This window comes from Haliotis cracherodii, unplaced genomic scaffold (assembly GCF_022045235.1).
Source record: "Haliotis cracherodii isolate W230 unplaced genomic scaffold, xgHalCrac1.p SCAF_14, whole genome shotgun sequence".
Classification (NCBI taxonomy): domain Eukaryota; kingdom Metazoa; phylum Mollusca; class Gastropoda; order Lepetellida; family Haliotidae; genus Haliotis; species Haliotis cracherodii.
In genome coordinates this window covers 29,855,030-29,873,540 of record NW_027266269.1, presented here as the reverse complement: position 1 = coordinate 29,873,540, position 18,511 = coordinate 29,855,030, and the positions used below count along the sequence as shown (strand labels likewise).

The window sequence follows — 18,511 nt, the reverse complement described above, 5'->3', positions numbered from 1 at the left end:
TCATGATTATATGAATGTTTGTGAAGAGAATTATCATCATCTCTGATAACGGGAGAAAAAAAGGTTTCGGACAAAAGAATATGTTTATAACAGCAAAATAAAACACAAAATATGTATAAAGTGTAAAGATTTGAGCTAAACAGATCTGGGATGTGGTCCATTAATAGTAAAGATAGGAATGATGTCTGTCGGTCTCGGAGACCAACACAACAGTCTGAATGTACATATTTTACATTCAATCTACACATATTTGACATGCAAGGCAACTCAATTTCCCTTGGCAGGCTGACTTCCATACATTTTCAAAACCCTGCAAAGGTTACAATGGAAAGTGATGTTCTAGTTCTTCAAATTTGACACGAAAACAAATCAAAATGTTTCACATAAGCTTACTTTCAAAGAAACAGATTCATTTCAGTCAATTCCCACTTTTCTATATACCCATTCAGTTTAGTTAGCCTATCCAAGTTTTGTGAAAACCCAGGAATCCCAGCACCTGGGTCCATACATCTTAGCTGAACAGCTCCCTGTTTGACTCATAATTACCAGTGTATGACAAAAACCCATTCACAAAGTGATCGTAACTCCCACTACCGACAGTCACATCACAAGGATCATTGTAGAACAGGTAATCAAGGAAATTAAATCAAACTCCATCAAAACCAGAGACCATACATATATATCCAACAAATATTGAACACCCCAAAAAACAACAAAATTATTCACTGCATATGACCCCTGTGGGATGAAAAATCTTTTGAAGTTTTTAAGGTCTATGGTAGTTTCATTCAGTTCAGAGTCCAACTGATGCCATGCATATCAAATATGGTAGATCACACAATGAAAAAAGTCTTGTGAAACTAAATATCGATTTCATGTTCAATGTAATTTACAAACAAGGAATCGTCATACAACTATAGTAGACAATCTCATCTACTTACATTTAATTTTAATTACAACTGGTTACTGTTGAACTTCTTCAAAATAAAAATCCTCAATTAGAAGAAATATTCTACACGAATGTCATGTCTGTGATTTGAAACTTCATAATGACCCAGATGATCAAACGGATAAATATCCCAATAAATAGTTTTTATTAGATAGCTACAAAATTGAAGACTGTATATTTTGAAAGAACTCATTAAATTATATCACATAACATAACTATGTAATAAATATTCAAAGGAACAAACTGATCAGCTAAATTTATTTTGTTGTTGCTCAAATTGAACTATAAGTTATTATTAGTTAACTATTCAACTAGATAGTGAAATGAATGACATTGAAAAGAAGTCATCACGAAAACTGATTTTACAAGAAGGCGTTGGTGCCTCATTGTTAGGGTTCTATAAGCATATATTTGTGGCTGACAAAGAGGCAATTTATCTACTGCATAAAGGGCATCCTCGTTTATCCAGAGTATTGTCTCCATTCTAGTTTAATAGATACTCTAGAAATATTCGCCACTACAGCTTCGTTTTGAGTTCGGTTCATGTGACCAATGGTTGTTGCATAATTGTCTCAGATAAACTGGTTTTGTTTGCTGTTTAATGTCGCATTCAGCAATATTCCAGCTATATGCCTGCAGTCTATAAATAATTAATTATGGATCAGTCAATCCACTGATTAACATGGAGTACTGAAACACGCCAACGTGGTACGTTGCCATGCATCAAGTAAGTCACCGATGATCATCCGACCCATTTAGTCGCTGCTACGACCTACAGTCTTACCCAGAATCCCTACTGGTTTCTCCAACAGGAAGCTATGGTTCAGGGTATGTTTCAAACGAGAAGACCTGCGAAGCTCCAGTAGAGTAGGTCTTCAGCAACCCATGCTTGACATAAAAGGCGACTATGCTTGTTGTAAGAGGTGACTAACGGGATCGGGTGGTCAAACTCGCTGACTTTGTTGATGTCATTGCATCCCAATTGCGTGGATTGAAGCTCATGATGTCAATCACTAGATTTTCTGGTCCAGACTGGATTATTTACAGACCATCGTCATATAGCTGGAATATTTCTGAGTACAGCTTTAAACAACAAACAAACAGATTCAAACTAGAAACGTAACACCTGGAGTACCAAGGATGCTTGACAGGCAGGATATACTGTAACACTGGGAATATCGTAACGTAATGGCTGTTACGGCTGTATAACACACATAGCAATTAAAACAAACCTTCCTGATCAGCATATTGATATATATTGACCACTTCACCTACACTAATACCTCACAACTAGAGGGTTGGAGCATAACAATCAGTTTTGACTTTTCCCTCCAAATTTACATTTCCGCAAACACCCAAATAACCATGTCCACTACAAATCCGTATGACATACTGTCATAAGCCATTTAGTCCTATTATTTAATTTCATTAAATATTGTGGATAACATTTCGGTGAATGTCTAATAACCGACTGTCAACGTGCTGATCAGAGAACCTACAGTGTACATACATGCAGACTAGATTTTATACACACAGAAAACAGAAGCAAACTAGCAGCAATCTGACCCAAATCTGAAAAATATAATGCTTGACCAGGGCCACCTGATCAATCGATGGTAATAATTTATCAAGACCTTATTTGGAAACTGGGCCCTGAACAAGCATTCAGCATCAGCTTCAGGTTCTCTATCATCATGATTGCATATTACCAAATTGCACTTTATATTCTATTCTCACAAAGGCAAGTTTTTGCTCAAGGCAGTTTGTGAAATAACGAGTCCAACTTTCTGTAAAAAATAATAAATTTCTATTTCACATACAAAACGTTTCCTGATGTACACGGGTACCGGTATATATATATATACTAAAAAACAAGTTAGGGATCATAAATATTGTTAGTGGAATATTTTTTTGCAGTGAGGCACGCAATTTCATAAAAATATGCTAAATACATTCATAATCCCTCACTTTTTATTTTGTTCAGTATATATATCATTTTTGCTAATATATAAATTTTGCTAGAATAATAAATTTTGGAAACTAAATAGATTTTTTCAAATTGCAAATTTCAAACAACAATTTTTATTGGCAAAAAAATAACCTCATTGACAAAATGAATGATCAAACTATCTGACATTGTGGTTACTCCCCGGGTTTGTATACACTACGTTCCTCCATCATCCGTGTGTCGTCTCGTAGCTCCCGAAAGTATGTGAGGTCATATGAACCCTATCATCACCTGTTATTTAATCAACACGCAGGACAGATCGTATGGATGGGACGAGTCCAGATCTACTACCCGAGTACCTGACCCCCTATTACCCGACCCTACCCTGGTATCCAACCCCTTATTACCCGACCCTACCTGGGTACCTGACCCCCTATTACCCGACCGTACCCGGGTATCCAACCCCTTGTTACCCGACCCTACCCAGTTATCCGACCCCCTATTACCCGTCCCTACCCGGGTACCTGACCCCCTATTACCTGACCCTACCCAGTTATCCGACCCCCTATTACCCGTCCCTACCCGGGTACCTGACCCCCTATTACCCGACCCTACCCAGTTATCCGACCCCCTATTACCCGTCCCTACCCGGGTACCTGACCCACTATTACCCGACCCTACCCTGGTATCCGACCCCCTATTACCCGTCCCTACCCCAGTACCTGACCCCCTATTACCCGACCCTACCCTGGTATCCAACCCCCTATTACCCGACCCTACCCGGGTATCCGACCCACTATTACCCATCCCTACCCGGGTCCCTGACCCCCTATTACCTGACCCTACCCAGTTATCCGACCCCCTATTACCCGTCCCTACCCGGGTACCTGACCCCCTATTACCCGACCCTACCCAGTTATCCGACCCCCTATTACCCGTCCCTACCCGGGTACCTGACCCACTATTACCCGACCCTACCCTGGTATCCGACCCCCTATTACCCGTCCCTACCCCAGTACCTGACCCCCTATTACCCGACCCTACCCTGGTATCCAACCCCCTATTACCCGACCCTACCCGGGTATCCGACCCACTATTACCCATCCCTACCCGGGTCCCTGACCCCCTATTACCCGACCCACTATTACCTGGATACCTGACCCCTATTACCGACCCTACCCAGGGACCTGCTGTAGGTTCAAGAATTTCTGTACAAAATGTCCAATGAGGAATTGTTTTACCGGATTGTATTTAGGGAAATGTATTCAGGTACATCTATAAAATGATATGGTCATGCATACACTGAAATTGACTGAAGCTGTATGATTAAAGTCATAAGGAATGCGTGTTTAGTCAGAAAGACAAAACAAAATTAGCGACTTGTAGGTAACCATGGAGTAGTGAATTTTTTACATTAAACAATATATCACGTGACTAAACATGTGTCCTGGTAGTCCTTTGGATACCCGGGTCCTACTCAGTACCCACCAGACCCGAGTTACCCGTCCCAGCCCCAATAGATGAGGTTGCGTCACATGAATGATATTACTGTTTGTGAGATGAAATCTTCGTGCTCATTGGGTATCGGGTCCTACTCAGTACCAACCAGACCCGAGTTACCCATCCCAGCCCCAATAAGATTACTGAGGTTGCTGCACATGAAAGATATTGCTGTTTGTGTGATGAAATCTTCGTGCTCATTGGTCGGAGCACTTGTTGGCTTCCTTCTCGCTGGAATCAGGCTGTGGCTTGATTTGTTGGTTAAAAACCGCAACTACATCGCGAGGCACCATCTGTATTCACGGGTGATGGAGGAACAAGTGTATGCAACCGGTGATGTATTCACAAAGGTCTGACATCGGCGTTCGTCTACAGTAGCAACAAAACACAAAATCATAGGAATCACGTGACTCTACGAGTCCTATAACAGACATGCAGATAAACTGCTTCTGGGAGCATGGAAAGAACAATGTATGGTTTATCATAAAATAACAGCAACAAGATTGGTTATCTACAAACAAGGTATACTCTGTACAATAAAGATTGGATGGTTGTTGATTTTGAGATGTCGGTAAAATTTAATCAATCGTGAGATGGGCGTAACACCACTTTCATTATATCTGAATAGATATATTTGATTGGCTAACCAGGTAATTCATTTTGCATTTTTTGTTTCAAGAAACGGAAAAATATTGGGCCATGCCGACAGTTTAAGTGACATGTTATAACCGTTCCCCCTTTGGTTAAACCCATGAGCATGGCCATATTTGGACGAATTTAAAATACAAACCAACCACGAGAAGATCCTGGGACAGCAAAGGGATGCAACTCTCCAAGGTGAATTACAACACCTTAGACCACTTTCCTTCCCAGTAACTGGTTATAAACACTAGTTTGTGAAGTTAAAGATGATGAAATGACACATTAGTGGCAACCACTTGAACATGGAAAAGATTTAGTGAGTGAGTGAGTTGGGTTTAACGCCGCTTTTAACAGTATTCCAGTTAAATCGCGGCGTGTCAGCTTAATGTGGGAGGAAAGCCAGATGTGATGCAGGTCTTAGACGTTTACCACTTCGGTGAAACACACGAGCACGGGTATGGTGCTGACAAACCTATAAACATAATCGGGGCGAACCGGGATTCGAACCCACAATCATAGGTTTCTGGCATGCCCAAGAGATGCATCTCTGCACAGCGAATCGCGGCGCCTTAGACAACTGGGCCTCCAAAAAAGAGTTAAAAAATTGTGGCCTTGTCAGAGCATTGCAAATAATGTTCCTGTTCCTTCAACACAAAATTTTATCAAATGTTGTCTTTCAGTGTATAATACTGAGCTGAATTTGTCTTCACACACAGATCAAATTTTACCGAATCCTAGAAATGATTATTGAACCTATTGCTTTTAAAGGTGATTAGAAAACAGGCAATATATATACCATATACAAAAAAGGCTATCGGGAGTTACCTCCCCTGTGCAAGGCATATAATTAGCGTTGTATGGAATGATTAATCCTCCATCGTGGCTCTTCAGCTCAAACCTGACAACAACCGTTCAAATCTCCTACTCTTGTTAGCATCACAATCCTCTAATTTCACCATATTGTATTTTTAATTTCTTGAATTAGTTTTTTTCAGAACAAATTTTCTGAGATGAACTCCATCCAAATGTCAGCATTATTTCAAAATATTGTTTTGAAACGTTTGTGTTAAAATAGTCATGTGACTCACTACGCTTACAACCCCATCTGCAACAATGAACTCTCCCTACACAATGTGTCGACTGTTCCTATTTAGGGTTCAGAGGGTTGCAATGAGCACTAAGTATCTATGCCTGGTGACTGTGTTTATATACAAGTGTTAAGTGATAAATATATTTTTTGTACATGTAAGTGCTATACTTGGATATTCTGATTTTCAAAACAAGAACAGAAGTACGAAAACAAACAATATTTCCATGAAATAACTTGTAACATCAATATCAACAGATTATCACTGTAAAACAATGTCTGTGGCAAAATTTAAAATATTCAGTAAACATTTAAAATGTTGTAGCGTTTCTACAACTGGGGGACAGAAAATATCCACTAAAATAGTGACTCCAATACACAAAATCTGTAACTATCTGATTTGAGAATCAGTCTACCATGACTAACTTACATATGGAATTGTGAAAGTATTGTGACAGAAAATATATAAATTAACTCAAATGACATCAGAATTCATTTGACATCAAACACTTTTTGTCTATGCTCTCTACTGTCTAACTGAAAGTTAATCCACCTTAATTAATTACACATGCCAGCCAGTGTGCAATGGAAACCTCAGACTTGTTAATGGCTGTCCTTGAGCTGCGACATCTTTATGATGTGTAGAGATTTTTCGTGACAGCCAGCAGACGCTGGACAACAGCTTTGTAAGACAAGGGTAAAATTAACGACACATCGGGAAATGTTTATCTCTTTTTTAGATAATAATGGCTGATCTGTCTTGTCAGGTTGCCACACAGAGAAAGTTTACAGACCACGTCAACACAAAGGTCACCGTGAGGAAAATGGTAGTCTTCCCTGGGCTCTGAAATTATTTGTTTGTTTGTTGTTTAACGCCGCACTGTTGTATGACGGCGGTCTGTAAATAATCAAGTCTGGACCAGACAATCCAGTGATTGATGTCATGAGCATCGATCCATGTAATTGGGATGCGACGAGAAGGGTTCACGAATTAAAGCATTCTCCACAAACAGCATCCATTGACGAATTAAAGCATTCGCCACAAACAGCAGCCTTTGATTACACCTAGTCGCCTCTTGAAAAACACACCTCACAATGCCTCATTGAAAGAGTTACATATATATTTTCTGCACTTCTTGTAACAAAAAACTGTAAATTTTACAATTAATTGTATATTGATAAAATTTATCCTGTCTCCCACAATGCATTTCTCTTCCTTCTTTCGATCCCAAGTGACAACATGCCTAGAAAAAGGTTTCCGGCTTCTTCAAAAACGATTCACCCAAACACACTCAGCATCACCAACAATCTTGGGCATGCAAATGTAGCAGGGCGTGGCGTCGTCCCACAGATGACATCCTTACCCTGTCAGCTTGCTGACGGGGTTAACCTCATTGGTCATGTGGACAAGGCGTCCGACCTCGGATCAGAAGTTCCGTGTTTCGAATCCCATCAAGGGACTCCGAATTATTTTGCCCGCTACACATGCTTGTCTTGCTGATTGACCCACACATGCTGAACACGTGGTTTCCCCAGCCAACTCATTCTCTTAATTGTGATGCGGGGATAGGATAAGTATCATGAGTATACAATTTATTGTAAAATACTGACACATTTTCTGCACAAGTTCTCATAACAAAAAACCTAAATATCACTAATAAACCAACAGGAACAATATATACATCAACAACTGACTCAGAGATAGGGATGGATCCGAAGTCATTTACAGCAAGCACACAAGGTAATAGAGTCAAGCTTTAAATCATAGCTTGCAAGTATTAAGCATAAATATTTCGCTGAAAACATGTTACAAATCTTTCAGATCATTGTACTGAGATAATTCAGTAAACACACAAGCAGTAGTGGAGCTCAATCTCATTAAAATCAGACATTAGTTCTCGCTACCGCTAAACAAAGATCTGAGGACATCCCATTAGGGGTCATGTCAGAACAACCTTTCATCTGACCAATCAGAGCGTCACTTACCAGATCATGAAAGTGACAGTCGGAATGTGATTTCTAATCATGCAACCTCGAAAACTTTAACATGGGGTATTCCGAACGATAGTTACGGGTTTAACGACTGAATCCATACAATCTAGACCATATATTTGCCATTCCAGAATGTTCTTTTGTTCAGGTTTCAAATTTTTAATCGAGAATTTGTCAAAATATATGCTTCGAAGCGTAGTCGCCAATTTGAAATTAGAGCGGTAAAGCACGAGAAAGCTGCGTTCTGATTGGCTAATGTCAAAATTCGCGCAAGGTCGGTCTGACGTGACCCATAATGGGATGTCCTCAGATCTTTGTTTAGCGATAGCCAGATCTGAATTTAATGAGATTGTAGAGGAACATGTCATGCTGAATACTTTACAACTAAAACGTTCAGGTTTGTCAAGATGATATTTGTCAAAAAGACGTGACTAGTCAGCAGTTAAACAGTAATAGCAGAGTTATATGTGCTAGAACAACACTTGCAGAGAGTTTTGTTGAACAGTATTTCAGTTACATGATGTGTCGGCTCGATGTGGGAGAAAATTGATGTAATGGAGGTAGAGGATTTGTAAGAATTTTTGGTTCTGGTACACCTAAGGGACGCAACTCTGCACAAAGAATTGTGATTCCTCAGACTACAGAGAAAATCATGCCCTCAAAGAGGGCAGATGTTTGTGAATTTTCAAGTCGACCTTTAATCAATGCCATCAATTTAATGAATGTAAAGGATTAACAGAAATATTGAAATATTCACAAATTTGGGATGGAGAAGAGACTCAAGATGGATTACCCAGGGCTATACTGATGGAAAACAATAATGAAACAGACATAAAGATTATGGATTCCTGTTTTTAGCCATCATTTGGAAATTCAAGTCGGGACAGAGGGCAGCCACAATTGGCCCCACATATATACCCTAGTGGAATCGAACCCAGGCTGCCAAACACTTTAACCACTATGCTACCCTACATCATACACATACCCTGGTGGATTGAAATTTGGCGGCAAGTGCTACACCAGACATTTTTAATGTTGTTAATGCTTGTCACTGAGCACTCACACTCAGCTTGTTCACTTTACTATTGCCCATCAGTATATTCCAGACAATGGTTAGAATCTCCCTGACCCAACTGAGGTATGTTGAGAACTACTTCAGCTTGTTAAACTGTCAACTTGAACGGAACATGGCCGTCTATGGTATATCCCTGATAGTAATGGCAAATATGTCACCTCGTCTCTAAACAACTAAAAGCACCAGAAAGAACGCAACTAGGACAGGAACCAACGTTTGTTGTAGTCACCATTACCTGATCAAGCCTGTTTCCATGACGATAAACTTACAGAATACCGGATACCTGTATCCTCCATGTCTGTTTCTAATACAGCAGCACGCTATATAAACAATAGGGCTATGAAGATCAAAATAAGTGGAAAAAATTACTCCTGTATCAACCATTTTCCATATCAACCATGTATTTTTTCACCCTTATTGAGCCAACCAGCTCTCTATGTTGTATTATGTCAAGGTGCCTGAAAATGTTCACATGACACAATGTTGATACTTGTTTGTAACAAGAAGCTTAATCCCAGAGAAACACTTACATCCAAGCCCATAATACAGTTAAATCATTACATCAACCAGTGAATCACTGACCATCTCACATCACATGACCTTGACCTTCACACCATATAACATTGACCTTCACATCACATGATCTTGACCTTCACACATAACCTTAAAACCACATGACTTTGTCCTTCAGATCACATGACTTTGTCCTTCACACCACATAACCTTGACATTCACACCACATAACTTTGACCTTGACCTTGACCCATACGACTTCCATCAATGTCAAGATAGCTATGGTTTAACAGGCACAATTTTCAAGTAGCTAACAGCATAAGTGCTACTAAACAATCACTTCTCCCACAGAAAACTTGCTTGAAAACTACAAAACAAGAGTATATTTACCCTAAAACTCAGAACATAATTTTATCCAAATGAGGAGACTTTCATTTCATATTTTTCATTTATTACATCTTCTAGCATTTGCCTATTGGACAAGTGTATCTGTTGATAACCTCACTGCCAAGGTGTATTTTGCGAAATACTTCCAAGCATGTCATGTAACATAAATGAAAAACGTCCGGTACAATCTGCTTCAAAAATGAATTTTTCTGATTCTACAGTGTCCAAAACACATGCATGAACTGCTTTTTAATGTGATCACACTCCTACAGTGTCGGTATCCTGAAGCTGATCTGGGCCCACTTGCACAAAGCGATCTTAGTGCTAGGACTATTGTAAGCCTATGTTAAAGCATGGGAGTTACGATCATCTTGGCGCTAAGATCGCTTTGTGCAAATGGGCCCTGGTCTCTATAGCTGATGTCAAGTCTCAGTAACCTTTCAAGATTCAAACCTCATGATATAGGGATGAAAAGTCTAGCAGTGAGACGATACACCGATGCCTCAATTGTTTACTTCTCGCAACAAATATCAATCACAGTCGCACACTATGTTAAAAAATATTGATTCTCACCTTAAATGTTTGCTTTAATAACTGTTACAGCAATCACAAATCAGTAGTGACAATAAGTACATATTTTCATCCATTGCGCCATACTTTACACTACTATCTGTAAATTGCCAGGTGCCTAATAAAATTTTTTAAAAAATCAAAAAAAATCGCCAGGTACCAGGTATTTGCCCATCCTGAATATGAAACAGATGGCTTACTCACCACAGATAAGAGCACATGCAAGTATCGTGGTACGTATCGGCTCGTAAGCTAGGTATCATGCTACGTATCGGATCCACTGTTGGTGTATCGTCCCAGCCCCAGAAAAAAATCAAATGACCTCTGGATGCAACGAAGTAGGATATATAAAAGACATAATGAAAAGTAGGATATAACAAAAGAGGGTTATAACATAAAGCGGTTATAACAGTCTCTTGGTGTTTGTGTTAACAGGAGTTGACAGTTCGTTATCCAACAAATGGTGGATGAGAGTATGGTTTAGCGAATAATTCATGCCACACCCTTTTCATGCTGATGAACCTGCCCAACATGTGCAAGGCATGATGGAGTCCCTGTGGCACAAGACATTCGACAACTGGGTGGATATTTGTCAGCATCATCAGAATATATCTAACACAGGAAGTAAATTTACCCGATACATGATTTTATGTTTGTGTCAAAGGGCTAATAAACCCCTCCGAAAGCTCTCACTTCATACTGACCAATACAGTTCCTACATTATCTTTTCATTTCCATGGAAATAATATGTTTGTGGAATTCGGACACATCTCCCATGAATCAACAGTTACTCTCGCCCTGATCTCCATCTTTGCCGCGGAGTCGTTGCACCTCGTCCTCGAGCTGTGAGATGCGCTTGTCCTTGAGCCGGAGCTGCTCCTTCAGACTGTTCAGCTCCTCTTGTTGGCGGAAATAAGCCTTCTTCAGCTGAGAACACAACATTGTGATTGGTCAATGAAACATGGACTATGATTGGCTAACGAGACATTGTATATAACCTTGATTCTGATTGGTCAATGAAATACTGACTGTGATTGGCTAACGAGACATTGTATATAACCTTGATTCTGAATCTGATTGGTCAATGGAATACTGACTGTGATTGGCTAATAAACACGGACTGTGATTGACTAAAATCACACTATGACCTGACCCTGATTGGTCAATAATACACTGTCTGTGATCAGCTAATGAAACATGGACCGCAATTGGTTAATATCACACTGTCTATGACCAGACTCTCATTGGCCAATAAAACTCTGACTGTGATTGGCTAACGAAACATAGATTATGATTGACTAAAATCACACTGTATATAACCTGACTCTAATTGGTCAATAAAACACTGACTGCGAAAGTTCAAATCACATTGGTTCATAAATTTCTAGTGATATTTTCTAAACCTTCAAATGTGTTCATATATATTCCTGATGCACTAACATGATGAATATAATACATAGGCTTACATCATTAACATTGATTGGATAATTCAATAAATGAAAATCTTCCTCTGAAAACTCAAAGATTACAGTACTAACCATGATTGGTTCATTCAAACTTAGGGATTGTCTCAAAACTTTGAAGGTCTTTATATAAAATTACTGTTGAACAAAATGTTAGATTCACCTTTTACAAAATGTTACAAAGAAAACAAAAAGATTATAATACTGGCTCTGATTGGTTTATTCAAATTTAGGGGTGATCTCAAAACTTTTGAAAGTATTTTAAACACAATTACTGTTGAATGAGAAGTGTTTGAATCAATCATGATATCCAACATCAGATTCTCACAACTTAAAGCATCAGATAATCATTTATTCTTGTTTTACGTACCGGTGAAGCAATCCTCCCCCCCTACATTCACATGCTCGTTAGTATTTCACTCAGGTAATTATAATTAAAACATTCTCATCCAGGTCCTATCTAATGACAGAAATAACAAATAAACATTTTAGTAGGTGCAAGCTCTGTAGTTGGACGAATGAAACACACAAATACATTCTCTATTTTATACCGTAACTGACACAAAGGAATTTCACACTGCTGCCATTTTTAAAACACAAATTAAGAGCGAGCAGGTTTGGTTTACGCCGCTTTTAGCAATATTCCAGCAATATCACTGCTGGGGACACCTGAAATAAGCTTTACACATTGTTCCAATGTCTGGAATCGAACCCGGGTCTTCGGCGTGATGAGTGAACACTTTAACCACTAGGCTAACCGACCGCCCCCACAAATTAAGAATTCTCCAATAAATGTAACAAATGTAAACAAGTACAAGGAAATAATCTTTAATTGAAAAGACTTTCCAGGACATCTCATAATGACGGTAACACACACTGAAATGCTATTGAGTTTATTCAACAACTCATCCATCCTCAATACCTCCAGGGTTTGTATACACTGCGTTCCTCCATCAATCACGCATACATACGGCTGATTCTGTATTCAACGTAATAAGCGTCTAGGGCGCTCTCAAAATTAGAAATAGTGGGCTCTTTTTAGAATATTTTTTTTGGGGGTGAAAAAAACGGAGTTGAAAGATAAATTTCTTAGTTTATGCTGACAGCCTGAAGTGTTTTTTACGACAGATATATTTTTCCGGAATTTAATTGCCCATAATTAAAGGTGCCTATAACACACGAGTGCCTATTATACACGAATAAATAAGTCTTGTGTACATTGATCAATCGGAAGGGGTGCTAATTGGGATGGTTCACTAGCCAATATATTAGCAAATGTCGTTGGGGCGCTTATTAGAGCAGGGCGCTTACTACGTTGAACACGGTATGCAGTGTTGTTGCTATTTTTAACCACCAAATCAAGCTGAAGCATGAGGGAAACCAGTCATTGATCAGATCAGTTTGTTTGTTTATTGTTTAATGCCGCACTCAGCAATATTCTAGCCATATGACAGTGATCTGTAAATAATCGAGTCTGGGCCAGACAATCCAGTGACTGGCATCATGAGCATCGATCCACGTAATTGGGATACGATGACATGCATCAACTAAGTCAGTGAGTCTGACCACCCGATCCCATTAGTCGCCTCTTATGAGAAACATAAGTTGCTGAAGACCTATTCTATCCCGGAGATGGGATTAGTGAGCAGCAATCAGACGACATTGCATAAATGGTCCTGTTTCTTGACCATCACCACCTGACTGAACACAGTGTTACCATGACAACGTACATCAGGCCTATGTAGTCGTGGCTGATGCAGGAACATGGCGTATACAAACCCTTGGGTGAGGTGAGGTGAAATGGGGTTTAACATCGCCTCCAAGATTTTTGCACTTATATAGCAACGTGCATGTACGTGTGTGTGTGTGGCTGCTTGTACTAGTCCGGACTGATGCCGATTTATAGTGCTAGCTCACTGAGATACCATGCCGCAGTTTAACATGAAAACCCCACTCAGACACAGTATACTAACTCCGAGCCGACCAGTTCTTGTTTTAGCCCCTTAATGCCGAACGCCAGACCTTCCGCTCTCCGGGCGGACGCTCTACCACTAGACCACGGAGGCGGTCTACAAACCCTGGGAATATTCATGATGCAAGACCTCTTCAGGACTGAAGCCATTTACCAATTTAACACAATAGAACCTCTACAATATGTTCCCTACCCTTTTGGCATCAGACCTTTTCAAACATCCAGGCTTTGATAACATCGATTATGATTTCCCCAATAACTACATACCATTATTATGCTTGATTAATAAAACGTTACCCGAAACTTCTTTCCAAAATAAATTTAAAAAATCCACCAATCAGATTTCCTCCTGCCAATTTCAACCAATGAGAGCAGGTGCTGGCATACATACCTCTATGTCAATTCAATAACGACTTACCATGATGCTTGATCAATGAAATATTACTCAAATCTCCTTTTGAGAGCAGCAATCAGAATATTCAAAAAAATCCACCAATCAGATTTCCTCCTGCCAATTTGGACCAATTAGAGCAGGTGCTGCCATACATACCTCTATGTCATTCTGAAAGTTATGGCCGTTATGGTCAGTCGGTGGGCAAGGGGAGGTGGTGGTTGGCTGCATGTGCCACACTTTTCTCACGTGGATTTTCTACAAGCCAGAGAAATAGAGAGCGATCGTTGCCATGGTGACAGACTCAAGCAAGCGACAGAACAGTGGGTGATGTAAAGGTTACGGTCGAGCAGAGATGTCAAAACTCAAAAAATGATAGTTTTGTGACATCATTATGTCTATCTAGAGCTTCTTCCCTCAGTTAGGAAAAAATGCCTGGGATTTTTATGATGATAAATTATGTTATGGGGATTTTTTTTTTCCTTAAATATCCTTTAAGCTAAGGTTTGACCAATTTCATTACTTATTTACAGATCCGCCCCCCCCCCCCCCCAAAAAAAAACAAACAAACCCCAAAACAAAACAAAAACAAATACCTCAGGCGGGAGGGAACTAAATACTGAACTTCCTTCGTTACTGCTACTGTCTTTACCCATCTTTTTTGTGTGAAATGTTGGGGTGGGAATGCTACCGTTTCATTTCAGTGAGTTAGTGAGTATGGTTTTATGCTGCTTTTAGCCAAATTCCAGCAATATCACAGCAGGGGACACCCGAAATTGTCTTCACACTGTACCCATGCAGGGAATCAAACCTGGACCTTCAGCATGGCGAGCAATTGCTTTAACCACTAGGCTACCCCACCACCCCCACTTCACTTCAGGTGAAGTCTTAACAGTCGTCTAAAATTGTAAATTGTAATTTTTGAGATAAAAGGTGACTAAACAAGATTATTTTGTAATTTTGGGGTGAGTGATTGCGTGAGTATGGTTTTACGCTGCTTTTAGCAATATTCCAGCAATATCACGGCGGGGGACACCAGAAATGGGCTTCACACATTGTACCCATGTCGGGAATCGAACCCGGGTCTTCGGCGTGACAAGCTTTGCTTTAACCACTAGGCTACCCGACAACCCTGTTATTTTGGGGGGGTGATGGAGAAGGGGAATATAGGGTGGAAGGGGTTAGGAAGAGAGAAATACAGCTAAAAATATGAGGCTGATCTGTAACAGAAGTACTTCAATTGGCATCACCTTATCCATTACTTTCTCTGGTCAAACAGATTGCATGTATTGTAAATGAACTCAACAGTCATGAAGTGAAAGGGACAAAATCCAAATTTATTTTTTTCTCGTCTGACAACATCTCTGCTCTGTGGGAATCAGACAACAAATCCATGCTACAGTTAATCACTACAACAGGTGTCTGTGTGAGACAGACCCCTGAAATCACCCACAAACTGTTTTTGGGACCGACCACTTAATATCCTTGCCTCCACATATTTTTTTTAGCAGATTCATTTGTTTCACAAAACTAATTTTTTTTTCAATTTTAAAAAGGCGAAAATATTTCCAGTATACACTGGAATCTCTTTTTTCAGGAATGTCAAATAGTCAGTAACCAATTTGAAAAAGCTTGAGTTTTGGATATATAATGTTTCAATATTAATATCAAACTGCCACAAAAGAATTGAGATTATCAGTTAATGATCAATTAATTATAATAATAACCTTAGAATAAACAACCTTTTGTTCCAAAGTTCAAAATCATGATCAGAATCAGCATACAAAGACAGTTTGTGGGAAAACGCCATGTCAGCAATATCTACACTCTTTACGAGATTAATTCCTAAATAACAAAATAACAAAGCAAAAACATAAACAAAAGATTTACTCATACTGTAGCTGAAACAGAACACATTAGAGTCGTGTATGTGTGTAGGTGCATATGCAGTGTTTGTTAATTTTGTTACTGTTGCATATATCCAGAGTACTATACAATAGTCAGTGAGTATGAGTTCATAACGCTTATAGCAATATTCCAGCAATACTACAGCAGGGGACACCAGAAATGGGCTTCACACATTGTACCCATGTCGGGAATCGAACCCGGGTCTTCGGCGTGACGAACGAACGCTTTAACCACTCGGCTACCCCACCATTCCTCTACATGAGACATCAATATACTGTATATATTAATATACTGATATATATAAGCAGAAATGTGATACATAATACTGATGTATACAGAAAGGACTACATGTCACAAGCAAGGCTATATATATGTAAGCGCTAAATAGTTTATCTTCCTGTATACATAATACGACCAAGGTTCCTCCTTGAAAATGCCCGGAAAGCATTCAATATTCAAAACACTACCCCATACACCTTTACAAATGAAATCGTAAGACAATAATTTTTCCAAGCCATAGCACCAAAGGTTACTTCCCAGCACCTTGTGTTCATAAATCTAGAGGTTTATGAAACCTTTTTCCAAAGCAATATTGGTTTTTGAAACAAAAATCCCATTTTCCTTCAAACTTGAATAAGCCAGACAAGCCGAAGCTTGAAAACCTCACAGCTTCATCTGAGATATTTGAGCCCATCATATAGCTGCTGATGTGGGTGCCGACCAGTCCATTAGAGCGTATACGTACGGTGGTATTAGGTCCAGTACATTGGAGGCTATTAAGAGGGCTCTATGTTATGTCATGCTGTGGGGGCGTGGCTAATGGGCGTGGCTATGACTGACATGCACTTACGTTGCTCTGTGATTGTGGGGATGGGTCCCCAATGACTAGCTTAGCAAGACTGTTGTACGAGGACGTGGATATTGGTGGAGTGGAATTGGACGAAAGGGGGCGTTTTCTTCGCTGATACGCTTCATTTGTCCTCCATTCGACGGCATCTGATTCTACACTCTCATTCCCCGGCATGGGAAGTAACTCTAATCTGCTCACATCACTGTGTGGCTTGAAGGGAGATAACCCTTGCTAGAAAGCAGAGGCAAGCATTAAGCAATGAGAGAATTATCATTCAAAGCTTGAACAAGAGATCACTAAATTTGTTTTTATTCATGACAGCAATCAGTAGTTCTAAAGATTTCTTTTTTTTTTGACTCCATCTAGATAACAAGATGTTGTGAGAAGATTAATCCCATTTTCATGCCATCTAAAATGCACTGATCCTTCAATCATATCTAAACTATTCCATGCTAGATTCTAGCTTGGATTAACATGCTAATGTCAAAACCATGCTTTCTCGTTGCTAGTTACGTGCATAGGTTACAAACAAGTTCAGTTTAATATTATGCTCTTTTTTTCTGTTTCAACATTCACATTAGTCCACATAAATACAATTTTGATAGTTTCGAATCATTGTCTGAAAACTAAGTGGATTTTTTTTCATTTTGATACTACTTATGTTCTCCTATAAATTACAGGGATGACATTGCCCTTGTGTTTCTCAATGACATTTCAGAGATCCTGTCTGCTCCACGAGGTGATGAGCAAACCAGTTTGTCTGGTTCCAGGAGTATTTAACAACACGTCAGATAAACTTTGGAGGAAAGATGACAGTGAAGCATGCAGTGGTGAAAACCTATGATCACAGGAACGTGCAGATAGATCAAGTATCCTATCTGAATATAGCAGCCATAACATTTCAGACTCCTAGGATTAACCCCGTCATGTAAGGATGTCATTTGTTGGTAAACTAGCCTTTCCTACACTTGATTTGTTTGTTGTTTATCGCTGCACACAGCAATATTCCAGCTTTATGACGGTGGAAATACAGCGATAGAAACTAACTGTTTTAGTCCACTAGTCCTCATAATGATAGCATACAGCAAAACCCTTTAAAATGGCAAATTTCTACTAGTCCTTATGATACCTTAACTAGTGGGCAGTTCGGCAAGGACTTTAGGACTAGTGCCAATTTCTAACGAAGAAATATGCTAGCCTACTGAGATACCATGCCGCAGTTGAACATGAATATCCCTCTCAGACACAGTATACTGACTCCAAA

General features: G+C 39.5%; 1 protein-coding gene across 1 annotated transcript in view; it reads right to left on the bottom strand.

Annotated features, from left to right (window-relative positions):
* Window positions 1–5,035: 5,035 nt before the first annotated feature.
* The window catches only part of LOC139461174 (coronin-2B-like), a 121,249-nt gene continuing 107,773 nt past the window's right edge, over window positions 5,036–18,511 (bottom strand). The window contains exons 16-18 of the mRNA XM_071242753.1: window positions 17,248–17,478; window positions 14,649–14,747; window positions 5,036–11,590 (exon numbers count right to left, since the gene is read on the bottom strand). Of these exons, the coding sequence (XP_071098854.1) occupies window positions 11,444–11,590; window positions 14,649–14,747; window positions 17,248–17,478 (477 nt within the window). The 3' untranslated portion in view covers window positions 5,036–11,443. The remainder of the gene's footprint in view (window positions 11,591–14,648; window positions 14,748–17,247; window positions 17,479–18,511) is intronic.